Source organism: Penicillium citrinum (assembly GCF_028827155.1).
Source record: "Penicillium citrinum strain IBT 23319 chromosome Unknown utg000003l:1.0-4596430.0:1.0-4598250.0, whole genome shotgun sequence".
Lineage (NCBI taxonomy): Eukaryota > Fungi > Ascomycota > Eurotiomycetes > Eurotiales > Aspergillaceae > Penicillium > Penicillium citrinum.
Window position 1 is genome coordinate 3487213 of NW_026622688.1, and position 15964 is coordinate 3503176.

General features: G+C 48.6%; 7 protein-coding genes across 7 annotated transcripts; 3 read left to right on the plus strand and 4 right to left on the minus strand.

The window, feature by feature from the left end:
* Positions 1–391: 391 nt before the first annotated feature.
* On the minus strand, positions 392–908 carry pam18 (putative mitochondrial DnaJ chaperone (Tim14); the record flags this gene model as incomplete). The annotated part of the gene is made up of 4 exons (XM_056643446.1): positions 392–530; positions 609–662; positions 728–801; positions 858–908. The coding sequence occupies 4 exons, from the start codon at positions 906–908 to the stop codon at positions 392–394; spliced, it is 318 nt and encodes a 105-aa protein (XP_056502858.1).
* A 178-nt stretch (positions 909–1086) lies between these two features.
* Positions 1087–1754, plus strand: N7469_004527 (uncharacterized protein; the record flags this gene model as incomplete). Its single annotated transcript, XM_056643447.1, has 2 exons — positions 1087–1123; positions 1187–1754. The coding sequence occupies exons 1-2, from the start codon at positions 1119–1121 to the stop codon at positions 1752–1754; spliced, it is 573 nt and encodes a 190-aa protein (XP_056502859.1). The 5' UTR covers positions 1087–1118.
* A 639-nt stretch (positions 1755–2393) lies between these two features.
* On the plus strand, positions 2394–2951 carry N7469_004528 (uncharacterized protein; the record flags this gene model as incomplete). Its single annotated transcript, XM_056643448.1, has 1 exon — positions 2394–2951. One exon carries the CDS (start codon positions 2394–2396, stop codon positions 2949–2951), a length of 558 nt encoding a protein of 185 aa, XP_056502860.1.
* A 1774-nt stretch (positions 2952–4725) lies between these two features.
* N7469_004529 (putative C2H2 finger domain protein) lies at positions 4726–6411 on the minus strand (the record flags this gene model as incomplete). The annotated part of the gene is made up of 3 exons (XM_056643449.1): positions 4726–5581; positions 5792–6282; positions 6397–6411. The coding sequence occupies 3 exons, from the start codon at positions 6409–6411 to the stop codon at positions 4726–4728; spliced, it is 1362 nt and encodes a 453-aa protein (XP_056502861.1).
* Positions 6412–8800: 2389 nt separating this feature from the next.
* On the plus strand, positions 8801–9961 carry N7469_004530 (putative nicotinamide N-methyltransferase; the record flags this gene model as incomplete). Its single annotated transcript, XM_056643450.1, has 2 exons — positions 8801–9323; positions 9423–9961. The coding sequence occupies 2 exons, from the start codon at positions 8801–8803 to the stop codon at positions 9959–9961; spliced, it is 1062 nt and encodes a 353-aa protein (XP_056502862.1).
* A 154-nt stretch (positions 9962–10115) lies between these two features.
* On the minus strand, positions 10116–11263 carry N7469_004531 (putative S-adenosylmethionine-dependent methyltransferase; the record flags this gene model as incomplete). Its single annotated transcript, XM_056643451.1, has 2 exons — positions 10116–10989; positions 11205–11263. The coding sequence occupies 2 exons, from the start codon at positions 11261–11263 to the stop codon at positions 10116–10118; spliced, it is 933 nt and encodes a 310-aa protein (XP_056502863.1).
* A 912-nt stretch (positions 11264–12175) lies between these two features.
* On the minus strand, positions 12176–14336 carry dspD (putative protein-tyrosine phosphatase; the record flags this gene model as incomplete). The annotated part of the gene is given in 4 exon segments (XM_056643452.1): positions 12176–12348; positions 12464–13331; positions 13342–13905; positions 13959–14336. The coding sequence occupies 4 exon segments, from the start codon at positions 14334–14336 to the stop codon at positions 12176–12178; spliced, it is 1983 nt and encodes a 660-aa protein (XP_056502864.1).
* Between the last annotated feature and the right edge of the window lie 1628 nt (positions 14337–15964).

The following is a 15964-nucleotide window of genomic DNA, read 5'->3' on the forward strand; positions in this document are numbered from 1 at the left end:
CACGTCTACGACAAGATGTACCCAGTAACGCCAACAAGCGAGGAATCGAGGTGAAGGTGTAGTGGAACTATTGGATCGCAAATCAAGAGATCAATAGAATAAAAATACATTCAATGAGGAGAGGAGTGGCGATCTCGTATGAGTATATAATAAATGTACATAAAATACAGGAACGATTGTGGGAAGGAAATGATCCATTTCACCCAACAATCTAGGAAATATCAACCAAACGCCACGCTATGCACCCAGGATTCACACAGCCAAGATCTCTTGAGGCTCAATCAGAGCCGGAGCCGCGGCAGTGGGAGGCCCCGAACGCTGAAGAAATGTTCAAGCATGACCGATAGAAGGGAACTATATTGAAAACGACCAAAATCCGGGTGGTCGTCAGTTAAACATGCTTCTCGAGGAATTCCTTGGCTTCGTTGATCTTCGTAGCCAGGTATGGGCTGCCGCCACGATCGGGGTGATTGAGCAGCATCAGCTGACGGTGCTTCTTGGTGACCTTGTCCTTAGTCAATCGGCGCTCACTATTGGCAAAGAAAATTCAATTGTTAGATCCGGTCCCATATAAAAAATAACGTGAATTCAGTCGAGGAGGAACGTACGGAAGTTCGAGAATCAGGGACGCCTCTCGGCGGTTCATGCGCGGCTCGAATCCTCTGTTACATGAGTTAGCGAGCAGATCTCAATATATATCCGATTATTTCATAGCTATCAAACGAACCCTTTGAAGAAAGCCTTGCCAGCAGCGTTGACGCCACCCTGAGAACGGCGGTAGGCGACCAGACCAGCGCGGCCCTGAGAGGGGAAACAGTCAGTTTTGGAATCACATAAAAGTGCGGGAATGAACTCACCAAGAAGGCAGCGGTGGCGACACCGAGACCAACAGCAAGAGTAGATGCCATTTGGAAAGAATAAATTAATGGGATTCAGGCGAACCTAAGATGAGTCTGTTTCTCGGAGGAAGGCAGAAAGTCCAAAGGTTTGGGGTTCGCGGCGGGAAAAGTCAGCGAGTCGCCCAATTAGGTTTAGCGCCCCTCCTCCACGCTCTTCCAAAAAAAAAAAAACTTTTGGGGAAGACAAACGAAGTCCAGAACAATCAACTCCCAGCAACCATGCGGTAAGTCTATCACATCAGATACTTAAAATCATCTCCGAACGAATACTTATGATCATTTTCTAGCGTGGAGACTTGCCACTTTTGTTCCCGCCCCGCGTTCCCGGGCAAGGGAATCACATTCGTCCGCAACGATGCTCGACAATTCCGCTTCTGTCGGTCAAAATGCCACAAGAACTTCAAGATGAAGCGTCAGCCTCGCAAGTTGAAGTGGACTAAGAGCCACCGTGCCGCCCGCGGCAAGGAAATGATTGTCGACTCGTCTCTCGTCCTCTCACAGTTCGCCAAGAAGCGCAACGTCCCTGTCAAGTACGACCGCAACTTGGTCGCCGCCACTGTCCAGGCTATGCAGCGCGTGGAGGAGATCCGACAACGCCGCGAGCGTGTCTTCACCAAGCGTCGTCTCGCTGGCAAGATTGCTCGCGACCGCCAGCGCGAGGAGGATCGCAAGGTTGTTGCTCAGGGCGAGCATCTCATTCGCAAGGAGCTGCGCGAGCAGGCCGAGGGTCGACCTCTGGAGCTCGACCAGAACAAGGCTGCCAACAGAGTCCACGGCGAGGAGAGACTGCGGCAAAAGAAGAAGGCTCGTGTTCTGGTGGATGGTGGAGTCGAGGAAGAGATGGATATGGATTAAGGGTATTATTACTTCTTCCATTTCTGCTTTTGCCTTGGGAAATCTCTTTTGTTCCATTTTCATATATCTTTTGTTTCTTTTCTTCGATCTCTACGACACGATTACTGGAGTTGGGCTTGCATTGTCATTGTTATCACGGTGTTCTTACCCCTATGGTACCTTAAAAAGCAATCGATATCACCTGCTTTACCTTCTATCAGCAGTAGCATGATACCAGAGACGATTCCCATTCTAGGACATAAAATCAGCAAAATTAGATCCACTCAAACAGGCAGACACAGACAGGCTGGTAGTGAGGTCAGCTGACTAGTCTCAATAGTTGTAGAACGCCATTTCTCTCCTTTGCCTTTCGCTCGTCCGTTCCCTTCAACAGAATTTACTAGTCATATCTAGCGATACTACCCATCAATTATATTGACCTATTTGCAGCAATGGCTGAGCCATCCAAAGCTAGCCCACCAAACTTCATCACACAGCAAGTTTACCTTGAGATGTTGAATGAAAGTACATCTGACATTATTCTCAAGAATGCTTCCACTCTACCATGGACCTACTATCAAAATCAGAATCAATGCGGATAATACCGAAATCACGATTTCAAGGAACTTACTATGCAGGGCATCGCCAGTTTTTACAAAGATGTTCTATAATGGTCATTTCAAAGAGTCACAGGAGCAGGTACTCGACCTAGAAGACATGGACGGTGTCATCTCAAGTCGTGCTCTCGATGCTTTTATTCAATGGCTATACCGAGGCACCATCAACTTTGATATCAAGAGCACAGAGGAGAAAATCCCTGCCGCCATGGAGCTTGTCAGATTTGCAGATATGTACAATGTCGATGAACTGGAGGCCAAAATGGCAAGATACATCAAAGAAATACTCGCTTCTGCCAAACCTCCATATGAGAATTACGGTCTCAATCAAAACACTTACTTTCTCAAATCCGATCACATCATCTCAGCATTGAATCTGCCCCGTGGTCATGCTGTACGACGCCTTCTAGCTGCTGCTTCCGTTGAAGGGTACCTAAAAGGCGGCAAATACAAATTTGCTGACCTGGCTCAAGATTACACTTCGTACGGTGCTGATCTCCTCCAAGAGTGCAGTTGGCACTGCGCAGGCTGCAGCGAAAAGATGTATGTTTGGAGGACCCCATCCACGGAAAGAAATTCTGCATACCTGCAAAACAAATGACCGGTTTTGTGAAGAGCTTACTGTCCACTTCGGTCAGTTTTAAGGGCTGTTTTGCGCTCGTCTAGTCTGGATTCAATGATACCCATGATAAGTTGTTTTTCTCAAGCGAAACTATCCCAAATTTGTATCTAGTACTCATGAGAATTCTCCAACCTAAGCTTTATTTCCACATAAATCGACTAGAAATTATTGAATCAGATAGTCATGAAGGTGAATCGCCGAGGTCGTTATAGATTGGTTGTACCCAAAGATCCCACAACATTTTCAGAAGCAATATCATTTCCTGCCACACTCGTTGAATCAGAAATTAGCAAATGTCCTGAAAGTATGCTATTGCTATAGGCTTGACTGATACCACGAAACTTCACTTCAACAATAAACCGAGTAGGTACCCTTGGTAGTACCAAGTGACATACCGGGCTACCCATTCAAAAAATGTTCATCATTCTATAATTCTTCCGTAGTACGGAAGAAGCGTCGAAAACACCAATAGAAATCCAATAACCACTAGCTGCCAGCTAGTGGTTATTTGAATTAGCAGGTGCTAATTCAATTTTCAGAAGTTTCCCATATCTTTGATAACTGTCGTAAACTTCGAATATTACATACATCCTTGAGATTATCGACCATGTGTGTATCACTCAATATACGCCCTCTAATTTGAGGTTCTGGATGGACTGTGCAATAGTATCATGGGCTGTTTTGTCAAACTTGTACTGTCCAGAGGTGCGTTGGGAAGTCGGGAGAAAAGCTCAGATTCTAAAGCTTCCCATCTCGACATCAGGCGCTTTCAATGGATTCCTACGTTCAAGTATTAGACACGAATCTGGTTGGATCGACCTTCCCTCCCTCCCCTCAACCTCAAATCGAGCCTCTCGTCCATCGTGAAATACCATGTAGGGTGTCAATTGGGCATAAATTTGAGATACCACTGAATCATGGGAAAGAAGAGGGGGTTCTGCATGTTCTAGATATTACGGCCGATGTACCACGTTCCCATGCTTGCTGCATTGTCAACTGGACTACTGCGTTCACATTCAAAGAATTCATCCGAAACAGGTATTTCCAACATCGTTACAGGACAGGTCCTTAGCGGAACATCTGAAACCATCGTACTACGCAAGAAGAAAAGTACATATCTAGTTATTGGTTTATATTCATTGTGCGCTCGTCCGTAGGTTCATTGAATACACATGGGAGAGTGAGAGAGCGTCAAGGATAGGAAACGGAGAGAAGAGAGCGGACGAGATAACACATAGGATGTTCGGATTTCAAGACGAGTATGGTGTATATGTGCGATGTGGAAGCAGGAAAAGAAAAGAAAAAGCACAAACACAGGAAACGATGAATAGGTATGGGATATGAGTGATGATGAATATGCGCCGGTCAATTAAGACCATTTATGAGGTTTCCAAAGCAAAAGAAGAAAAAAAAATAGCAGAAGCGTCAAGAAGTGCAAAAAGGAAAAAGAGTGAAAACAGATAGGACCAAGAAAACATGATACATGGGATCCCCATCAATTGTAAAAAGGTCCCGGAAACACATCTTGCGAGAGAGAAGGCCCGTGGCCAAGCCATGAGAAAATCAGTGAACTCGGTCTAGAGCGCGTTCCTGCATTATGCAAGCGTGTAGATAAAAGCATGTGGACAAGAAGGTTCCCAGTGAAAAAGACAAATAAGAACGCTCAAGCTCGTACATTTCGTTATGATGTGAGTATTCGCTGTGCGTAAGAAGCTACAGCGGAACCCGGTGGCCATCGGGCAGAATGTCGAGATTACTCTTCCATCTGACCAAAGACACCGTCGTCATCGTCATCGGTGGCAGCACGGCGGCTGCCGAAATCCACGTCTGCGTTTCGACGGTGTCGTGGTTCACTTGCCTTGGTGTCACCAGTTCGCACCCCCCGTTCATCGGAGACCTTGTAGGACAGAGATGGGTTGAGGGAAGCAGAAAGGAACAACTCGGCATTGGAGTCACGGCGGAGAGCATCATCGATAGGACCCGAGTGGCCCAGACTTAAACCCTGGTTGCTTGGGTGGCTGCTCGAGTCGAGGTAGCGGGAAGGTAGCGGTGGGACCGGGGGAACATCGGGGGTCATGGAGACTGGCCCTGTGCGGGGGGTGCCGAAGTTGCAAAGTCCAATAGCAGCAGCCAGATCGGCCTCATCCTCTTCGTTGAGCCGCGTGTCAGCGGTTGATGGGCGGGTATCGACGCTAGACTTGCGGAAGTGGGAGAAGGACGGAGAGTGCAATGGAGCACTGCCATTGTAGGAACTCGAAGGGATCGATTGGTAAGAACGGGAGAAGTGAGCAGAAGCATTACCAATGCTGGGGCGCTTGGTCCAGTTGGTTGGCATGCCCGACATCTCAAAGTCATCGTCCTCTTCCTGCTCGTCCATGGGAGGAGGCGTCGTCTCAGCCGAGCTCAGTCCATCTCGTACATCGGACGAGGCATCCGGGGACGCGGAGGAGACCACAGACTCCACGTCGGCGGACTCCTCGGGTAGTTCGTCGACGGGCATGATGTCGTTCATACCGACCAACACGGTAGCGGCCTCCAACAGTTGGACTTGCTGGTGCTTGGAAATAAGTAGTTTCGAGGTAACGGCCCATGCTGGGTCGTGCTCCCACCTAAGATACCACGAACAAGAGATGTCAACGAGATGCCACCAGCAAAATCAAGGAGTGGGAAAAGAAAGGGAATGGAGGGGGGGGGGGGATGGGGATGATGGGATTATGTCGGGAGCTCAAATGACCACGAGGGCGACCTGCACAGAGCCGACATGGGCGCATGCTCCCGATCGAGCAAGGAGACGGCCGGGCGGTATGGGGGATACACACATATGCTTTGACAAGCAGCTGCCATGCTTATACCCTTTCCCGCAACGGTCGCAGCGGAGGTCGGCTGGGTGACGTTTTCCGTCGGTCTTGGTTTGGGCACCTTCGCTGGCACGGCGGTTGCGGCCCTTCGGAGTAGACTTGCTATCCGCGTCGGAATTGCTGGGAGAAGCCTTGCGAGCGACAGGTGATTCCTGATTTGGGCTATTCATACTCCGAGAGATGTAGGAGGTGAACCCCGAGGGGTTTCCTACCGAAGTAGATTCCGGTCCCTTGCGGCCCCCCAGGCTGCGGCGATGCGCGCCCATGGGGAGCGATGTCGACTCACCACCTTCCTGCATAGAGGCGGCGACCGCGGCGGCGGCATTGGCGGCGGCATTGGTGGTGACACTCTTTCTGCGCGTTATACGATGATTGGCATTGACGGCACCCAGTGAGATTGAGTGTGCATGTTGACGTTGATTTGGGGGGAGTGGACGCGAGAGGGACAATTCCTATAATGGCGGAACGGTGACACATCATCAGTATCGGGGGGGACAATGAAGACCGGGAAATCCACAAGCAAATCAAGTGCTCAATTCTCATATCTTTCTGTCAGTGATTCGTACCTTGAATGAAGCCATGGTGGAAGGACTTTCTGGCAATCGACAGTATTTTTTGAAAGCCCCTAGAGTTATAAGACGCACTCAATTCCAGGTGGAAACGAGTAGAATGACGCGGGAGGGCTGAGCGGGCTAGTGGGTTTTGTGGGAATCCCGTGTGAGTATAAGGAAGAGAGAGGGTCTGTCAAAAAAAAAAAAGTTGACTAGAGTTGAGAATGAAGAGTGTGAGAAGGAGAGAGAAGAATGAAAGTCACGAGGATGAGGAAAGGGAAAAGAAAAAAGGTTAGGTGAGAAATGAAGAATCCCAAAAAAAAAAAAAGAAGGGGAAGAAAGAGGAGAAAGAAGGAGGAGCAAGTCCCGGTATGGTGTGGCCCACCAAAATCGCTCATTGCTTTGCGGGGGCTTTTCCCTTTGAGCATGCGGGGGGGGCAAAGAGGATCTTCGCTTGTGCTACGAAGTGGTCTAGAGACGCCTTGGCTATTTTTATTTTCTTTTTTTCTGTTTTCTTTTTGTCTTCAGTCTTTGATGATTTTATTTCATGAGATCCTGCGGACTTATTTTTTTTTCTGTATTTTTTTTTCTAGTTATTATTTTTACAAGATCACGCCGGTAAGAGGTGTGCGTACCCTAGGGTACGGGTAGGCTCTGGGATGATGCGATAACCATGGCTCCACTTCGCTTCTGATTCCGGGTCGCATGGACTGTGAACCTGACAATGCGAATATGTGGCTTGTACGGGTTCCCCCATGATGACAACCCCCCCTCCACTTGACTTGGAAGAAGTTGACCTGGTTGAAATGTACATCTTTGAGTATTAGTGAATTAGAGCAGAATAGAGGAAGTAGTCTTGCCTCGGAACAACTCATCTCCTGCAGGGTCGAATTTAAAGTCAGATTTGGCGGATGATTTGGCAGCCAGGCACCTTCACACATCCGTGGATCGGAAACCCAGGGCCGAAGGGTAAAAGAGAGTCATACAGCAGTCCATGAGACCGGGCCTAACCGAATGGGTAGCCTGGCACGTTCTGTTATATATGTATTGCATGCACTCCAGAGAAGTACATAAGACAGTGATCAACCACTGTATACAGTGTACAGTCCGTACTCTGTGTTGCCTGACGATCACCCGCATTCTATCAGCAAACGAGGGAAATAGTTTCCTACAGTAGTGTACTTACTATGGACATACATAGTACACTACTGTACTCATGTACTGTCCATCGAGAACAGCTAAAGTGGCTGTGAACCAGTCAGCATGAAAGTCACCTGCAGATGCATCGACCGGTCTAGAGGGTGGCTAGTGGGGGCAGTGATGTCATTCTTTAAACAAGGCAGATACACTACGGAGTCCAGTATGGGCTTACGTGATGGTGATGATCTTTATCCTTATCTCCTCACCCTGGGCAGTACAGCTATACTATCACAGGATAACTACCTTGTAGTGTGATTGCCGTATTTGAGGCTATTCATGCAGACTAACATTATACTGTACTATACACTGATGACTCTTCTTCTGCAAAATCACCTGATCGGAATTGTCCAGCTGGACGTCGCATTCTCCGACGATCAGATCTCCTCTCGCGCCAGCCCGAGCGCTAAAACCGAGGATCCTTGCCCCCTCCAGGCTTCCCCCCCTTGGCTTAGCTGCATTTCTTCTGGGCCTCTGCGTCCATCCAAACAAGCCAGTCTGGCACATTCTCCCCCTCCGATCCCGGGCTTCATTCCTCACTTTATCCTGGCCAGGGTTCCTGCGCTTGATATTGACACCCTGGGGAAGCTCCGTTGCAACTTTAATGGCTATACCTTTGTGTACATATCTGTACATACATATAACTACCTACTACCGCAGTACGTATTATATGTACTCTTCGTCTGACCTCCTAGTACCTTGTACATAGTTCCGTAATATTTCCTAGTTCCGATCGAAAAAGCAAACCTGCAGATATCTGAAATCAGTTGGAAAAAAAAATAAATAAAATAAAGAGCGAATGAATAAATCAGACTAAATCAAATAATATGATTTGATCGGCCCTTACCACCCAGCTAACAGCTACTCACAGTGTAGCTGAATACAATCTCAAGTCCTAAAATAATCAACAAACTTGTGCGTGTCCACTCAGCGCTGAAATGTCGCGCATTCAAACATTTGCCTTATCAGTCGGTCCCACTCGATGATGACATACTCCCTCCACAAACAAAACAAACACTTTTTTTTTTCCTTTCAGGCGAAAACGTTGTTTTCCAAAGGGGATCCGATAGGATCGTGTAATACCTGAAACTGCATACCCTACGGAGTACGCTTTGATCACCCAATTACATCGGTGGGACACTAGATCCGCGCAAAACAAAAATCCAAAGTTTCAAAGTTCTGAGCTTCGAGGGAGAATCAGATACGAGTAAACATATCGGTGATGTTGCACTCGCGTTTGCGACCCCTCCCCCGCCGCAGTCAAGCTACCGCCACAACCGCATCAACAACAACCACAGCTCCAGTTCCTACCCCGGACTTCAAGGACAAAGTTACAAATGAGGCAGATGATGTAGATGAAGACCCTGAAGATCTCTTCGGGGCTTTCATCTTCCACATGTTCCCAGATGATGCCCCGCAGTTTCACGGTAACCCGGGCCAGCATCTTTTGTATACTTCGCCCAGCTATGATAACCTCGAAATCATGGTGCCTGACTATCCGTTGGAGGAGAAGAAAAAGTCTACGACCGACGAGGCAACGACAGAGAAGAAAAGCGATGTAAACCGGACAGGTCAAGTGGAGGAGGCACGAAAGCTGTTTGCTCATTTTGTATGGAGCGCGGCTATGATCGTTGCAGAGGGCATCGAGTACGCACATAATTACGAAACGGATCCGACGCCTGCCAAAAAAGAGGCTTATAAAATTTGGAATGTGACGGACCAAACTGTCCTGGAACTCGGCTCTGGTAAGTCATTACGATACGCATACCTGGGCTGCTCGACCAACGACGATCGAGAGATCGTTTACAAGAACTATGTATATGGATACTGATCCCCTTTACCAGGCGCGGCTCTCCCCTCTCTTATCAGTGTTCTCGCAAATGCATCACACGTCGTTGCAACAGACCACCCTTCCTCCCCCGCATTGAAAGGCGCGATTCAATTCAACATGGATCATAATTTGACCAATCGCTCTCCAAGACCCCCATCTACCATCGGCATCGAACCGCACGAATGGGGTGTCCTGAACGATCCCTTCTCCCTGAAGAACAAGGGAGCTTTTACTCGCATCATAGCAGCTGATTGCTATTGGATGCAAGGACAGCACGAGAATATCACTCGCTCGATGCAGTGGTTCCTCGCTTCTGGTGGCCATGTGTGGGTAGTTGCCGGGCTCCATACAGGTCGAAAGATCGTCGCCGAGTTCTTTGAAACTGCTATCAAGAATGGATTCAAAATTGATCGGATCTTCGAACGGGATGTCATCTCGCATAATGAAGATGGTAGCGAGATTCGTCGGGAATGGATGCCTGAGAGGGCTGATGAAGGTCCTGAGAATCGTCGGCGGTGGTGTGTCGTCTCTGTCTTGAAACGGGATGAGTAAATCTATACGTTGCATTTCTATTCGTTCCCTTTTGACATATACAAGCGGGTGCATGGGGCTTGTTCTCAAGTACACTTCCATAATGAGACAATGATAACTATGCAATGCAATGAACATATACACATTTTTTAGATATCTTTCCAGAGACAGACCTCTAAGATACCACTCTCTGAAAGCAAACCGTACACACACCCTGTCCTTCCTGACCTCCAAATCGGAATCGAGGATACTCCACTCTCCCCCAAACAATAAACCGATCCGAGCCCTGAGCAGCAGTAAACCAATGTACAAGCTCCTCCTCCGTCCAATTACAACTAGTCACCATCAAGAACCCCCCAGCCCGAATCAATCGTCGCACAATATCAGGATACCGCTCACAGACACGAGTCTCCTTTGCGTCTTCAGCCAAAGAAATAGCATCAAAGGTCCCTTTATCAAGTACAATATCAAATCCACCCCTCGAATACGGGAACCACGAAAGCATCTCATCTGTTTCAGCTGGTGACACCTCTTTACCAAATGGGGAGAGAATAGCCTTGGAGCCAAGGATATCCCACTCTTCAAATCGAATCTCCGGAAGCTCACCAGCATTTGTTGTCTCAGAGCTCACTTCACCATCTTCTTCAGAATCATCCTCATCAGAATCAGTATGATAAGCCGAATGTCCCCTCGTCCTCTGCAACTCCCTCGCCAACCAAATACTCTGCGCCGAATAATCAACCCCAACAAAATCACCCGTGAAACCACCCTTCTTCCTCAAAAGCGCAAGCATACTCCCATTACCAGTGCCCAGATCAAGAACACTCGGTTGAACAATTTGACCTCGCGTTGCGCGCGGGGAGAGAGGGAAGGACGAGCGGGTCAGGAAGCGGAGGACTTTCTCCGGCGCATTATGTTCTGAGAACCAGGATGTACCGGGATCATCTTCGTCGTTGACGGAGTCGGCGTCGGAGTTGTCGGGTTCGTTCTCGGGGGGTTCTGTGGGGTTGGAGATATGTGCGAGGGTGCGGGCGTAGTAAGTTTCCCAACTGTATACGTTAGTTCCTTCTTCTTTTCTTTTCTTTGATTTGTTTTTCTCAATGTTCATTCATGTATAATGTCATTGTTTGAGAGGGCCAGACAGAGGATAGAATAAACATGCACTCATGTACGTATCCTATACCCCGCCCTCTTGCCCCTCAGCATCGCCCCAATGCCGGGTTCGAACCATGAATTTGTATGAATAAACTTCAATGAGACTTACTAGTCCTTTGTGCCCAGTTCACTGGGTGATAGATATGTCGGTGGGCCTTCTTCCGCCATTTTGTGGTTAATGTGAAGGGATTGTCTTAAGATGGATGCGCGAAAAAAATTCGGGGGATGTTCCTTATCGCTTTATCAATCAGATCCAGCGGGTCCAATCTTGGACAGTCTACTCAGCCTTGGTAGGGTACCAAGGCTGGGTACCAGGGCAGTTGATAGAGAAATGCGGATTAATTGTTCTGAAAAGATTGTTTGCAAAATATATGCTGTATACGATTTACTAAGCTAGGTTATTGTAAAGTTGCGGTTGGATGATTTGTAGATTAGAGCTCAAAGCTTCCATTTCTTCTATAGGCTGCGCGGAGGGGGTATTTATGATTCGGTCTCGACCAATGCAATGATATGCTGGACGATGATTCAGAAACAGAAACAAGGAAAAGAGATAGCGAAGGCCTTGTCATAGTGACAAGATTGAAAAGGAAATATAAGCGAAAGCTGGGTTGGCGGAAGCACAACCAATGCAAAGTATTGAAAAGTCCAGTCATCCTCCCAAAATAATAGTATTACATTACCCGGACCCCAGAAGAAAGTATTTCTTTAGGATGAACCCGCGGTACTCATGTTCGAATCCATGACGCCGGAAATGAACTCAATGAAAGAAGGGAATGGAGGATGGTAACCATAGATTCGGCAGGGACTTGGTACAAGAACTGCCGAATACTATGTACGAATGGAAAGTTTGAAGGCAAAAGTCGATGAGCGACAGCAAAGCCCGCTTTGGTCATGGTATCATCAGACCAGTCAGAAAGGGTATATGACCGGATAATAGAAGGTTCGCCATAAAGAGAAAAAAGGCTGGCGTTGAAGAAATGAATAGTTCTGGGGGAATTTGATAAGACATGCAGAAATGCCAGGTCGTAGATTCGTTTCGGGCTCCGATTTTCAAGGAACCGCTCCAAAGACAGGATCCAATTATAGGAACTCGTCGATGCTTCTCATAATAAGAGGTTCGCCTCCTGAAGGTGGCGAGCGAGGATCGGCAGTTTGCTTAGCGTACTGAACAGAGTCGGAAGAGGGCGCAATAGGTGGTGGAGAGGCAGCTGCGGAACGGTCGATATTCAAGTGTTGAGATGGGATGGGCGGTACTGGGGGGGATCATGAACCCGGATGTTCTCGGTGAGAATAATCCTCCAAATGCTTCGTCAGGAGCATCGCGTACAAAAATTCGCGATTGGACGAGTGGATCGCAGCTGCTCACACTGCGTGGTAGCCCTCGTGGACGGCCAAATGCAGGCTCGATAGATTGGAACTTCTGGCGGAATGGCAATGGTCGTGGAGAGAGGCTGCGCTTGGGTGATTTGTTCCCATTGTCACTGGTCTTCGGCCGAACCGGGCTCGTTGACGGCAGATTCAGGCAGCCCATCGACGGTGCTTGTGCAAGGCCGCGGGCAGGTGATCGAGCTCGCTGCATGGCTTCTTCTCGTTCGGCCCTTGTCACCTGGGGCTCGGAACATCTACGGCCGGTGGAGACGAACCATTCTCGGGGAGCGGGCTTTGACGAAGCTCCTCTCAAGAGACGTGAGCGGAAGTCAGTCAGCTGATAGATGAGGCTCATATTGGGTCCAACCCATTCACTGCGTCCCTTGACCTGCTCGTACATCGAGTTGAAATCCATATGTCGGTTTTTGTAAATACCATAAGCGATAACTAACGACGCCGAGCGGCTGGCTCCGAGCTGGCAATGCACAAGCACTTTCTTGCCTCGGTCGATATTGTCATCAATCAGTTCACAGAGTGGCAGCAAGTCATCGAGGATCTCCGAGTTATGATCCCAGTTGACATGGAGATATTCCGGTGTAGGCATCGAGTTTTGAGTAGGTGTGGTCGGAGTCGGGGTGACAGATTCAGAGTCCGAAGGCTGAAACTCGAATGCAGATTTGAAAGAGATCTCTGAGACGGCGGTTTGAGGGTCTCCGCTAGAGAATCGCTTTGACGCCATCGAGGCATTGCGCCAGGTGCTCATGACCGTATCGTTGCGTTCCTCTCCCTTTGGTTTCTCAAATGGATTGGTGACTTCTTTGGCAACGTTGATCACAACATCAAATTTGGCAGCTTCCTCGGCGGTGGGCTCCAGATACAAAGTAGACCCCAGAGTCATATATGCGAATGGGGCCATCAGGGTAGCCACGCGAAGGCTTACGCGTTGACTCTCGCGAGTCGAGATGGTCATCTTCCTCCTCTAAGCCGTGTAGAACCCGGCGCGAAAACGAAGAACCGTCATCTTGCAGAGATGTCATGGGAGTGATCGTGTCCTCGGAAGTACCCGAAAGCGGGCGTAAGCCATGGTGAGACATTGGACGTGGTAGTTGCATACCGCCCTTGGGTGCAAAAGATGGAGAAGTAATCGAAGCAAGAGAAGGTGAAGATTCGGCGTGTCGCAAAGAGTGCCCGAGAGGGGTCGGGGGAACAATATCGGCACCCTTTTCGGAGAAGGATTTATCAAAAGCGGGTGTTTGAATAGTCAGGTTGGCAGGTCGCCGGCGGCCAGTTTTCGGGGGCATCTGAATGGGCGATGGTGGCGCAGAGAGATTGTTTTGGGGGGTTGATTCCATAACCGAGGCAGTCGCGATTGGCGGTCTTGATTGCGATGGTGGGGGGGGACCCGCAAGCTGAGGTTCTTCAAGTTGCGCGCGCGTTTCCCGCTAGAATCGGAGCGGGTCATATTCGACGAGTTCAATAGTCGCGTGTTATCCACCGACATCATGGGCTTCGACGCCACATCTACTGGGCGCACTGGAGGGATGAATTTCGGATAGGACAGGGGCATTGCCGAAGGAGATTCTGGGGAGGAGCTAGGAGAAATATCGCCCCCGGAAGGCGAGTCGAAAGGAGATATCGTCGTAGTGGGAGATGATTCGGTAGAAGCCGAAGTCATAGAGGAGACACTCTCGCGGTGAGGGCTTGGAGAGGGTAGCAAGCGTCGCATAGAATTGTTGACGGGAAAATGGCCAGGATCCTTCAAAGGTTGAATCGCGTGCTGCTCTTCCTTGTATCGCTGAGGCAAGCCACCATAGACGGACATGAACGACGGGAATGAGTCCGGAAGGGACGGTGGACTTGTTTGTACCGGCATGATTCAGTGTCTTCGGCGGCGGGTGTAAAGGTCAGAACCTCTAAAGCCCACCAGTTGTTCACAGGGGTGGGCAAGGGCACGAATGAATTCCCAAGTCTACAAAGACATTCGGTTTGACGCCCCAGTGAATTTAGTTTGTTGGAAACTTTGCTACCGGCGCAAATGAGGTCCGATTCTCTTTGGGTGATGTCAGTGATGTTCGGAGATTGATCCAAGTGGCAAGTAAAGCAAACAGCGAGCAGCAAGGGCTAAAACGATGATCTGCAATCATGCAAAACAGAGAGGAAGTACCCGTCGACACGAGATGATAGTACTCATGATTGGGTAAATTGTTTTCTTTTATGTGAGGGTATGTTTGAATTGGTTCTGGAAGAGTGTGCGCCGTTGGTTGCGGAGGCGGGCAGGTTCAATGAAAGAAGGGAAGACGTCTTGAGAACGTACCGAGATCAGATATGGCCCGTGTCGAGATATAGCGCAATAGTGGAGATGGACCAGGCAAGTATTCGGATTCGAGAATGGACGAGAAGGTCAAGATTGAAGATGAATAGAGGTATTGAAGGAGTGACAGAAAACCCTCGGACCAAAGGCGACGACGAAAAATGGGTCAAGGCGGGTTGAATTGTAGAGAATGCAGGGTATGTACCTTTAGGCGGGATAGTTCCTCCGGGGAACAGGAATGTGGGCAAAGGGAAGAAGAAAGGAAGGGAAAAGTAAAAGAGGTAGAAAGCTGATGGAAGCCCCCCCTCGAGGAAGAAAAGGTAGAGAAGAGGGGGGAGGGAGGGGAGAAGGGTAGAGGGGGCGGCTAAAGGTGAGAAAGAGGATATGAAAAGGGAGGGAAGGGAAAAAAAAAAGGTGAAGATGAAGCCGGAGGAGGGGGAGATTTGGACCCTTACTGTTTTTATTTAGATTGGATGTTCTGATACAAGTTGGCTCCTCCAGCGTGTTAGAGATCTCCGATTGCTGGTCCACCAGGTGTATGGTTTGATACAGTTGATTACAATATATTACAATAAAATACCACAATGTTCATTGAGCGTGATTAGGGAATGCTGCTCTGTAATGATACTCTAATACATACACATACAGTATTCTATAGATATTACATTGTATACGGTACTGTAGTACGTACTGTACACATGCAGCTCTAATTTTAGCCGCCTGGGGAAAACGAAAATTAAAAAAAAAAAAATCGTGTTGGATACAGCGTCGGCGCCAAATGCACGCAACTGAGAGGCCCATGCCGTTCTCTCACGCAGGTTCACACTCCTTCCCTTCGTTACCATCCATCTTGGTTGGCTCATGATGTCTACCGAACTCGAGAGTACCCAGTCGAGTACTCCCCATGTACTCTCCATTACCTCTCCACCTTGCTCCCGGATTCCAACCCTATGGTATGCGAGATGGTTCTTTCTCGAAAGAGGGAAAGAAAATTCCGGGCCCACTTCTGCCAAAGCTCAGCTGTACTGAGCCTCGGGGGATGTGCAATTTTGTGTACTTATCCTCTCAGCATCTCCATACCCAATTACGATGATTAGTACATAGTCTACTCCGTACTCTACGGAGTAGGGCAGAATCAGATGAAATTAGATGGGGCTGTGTGATTGGAAGGTTTCCCTCTAAGGACTTGG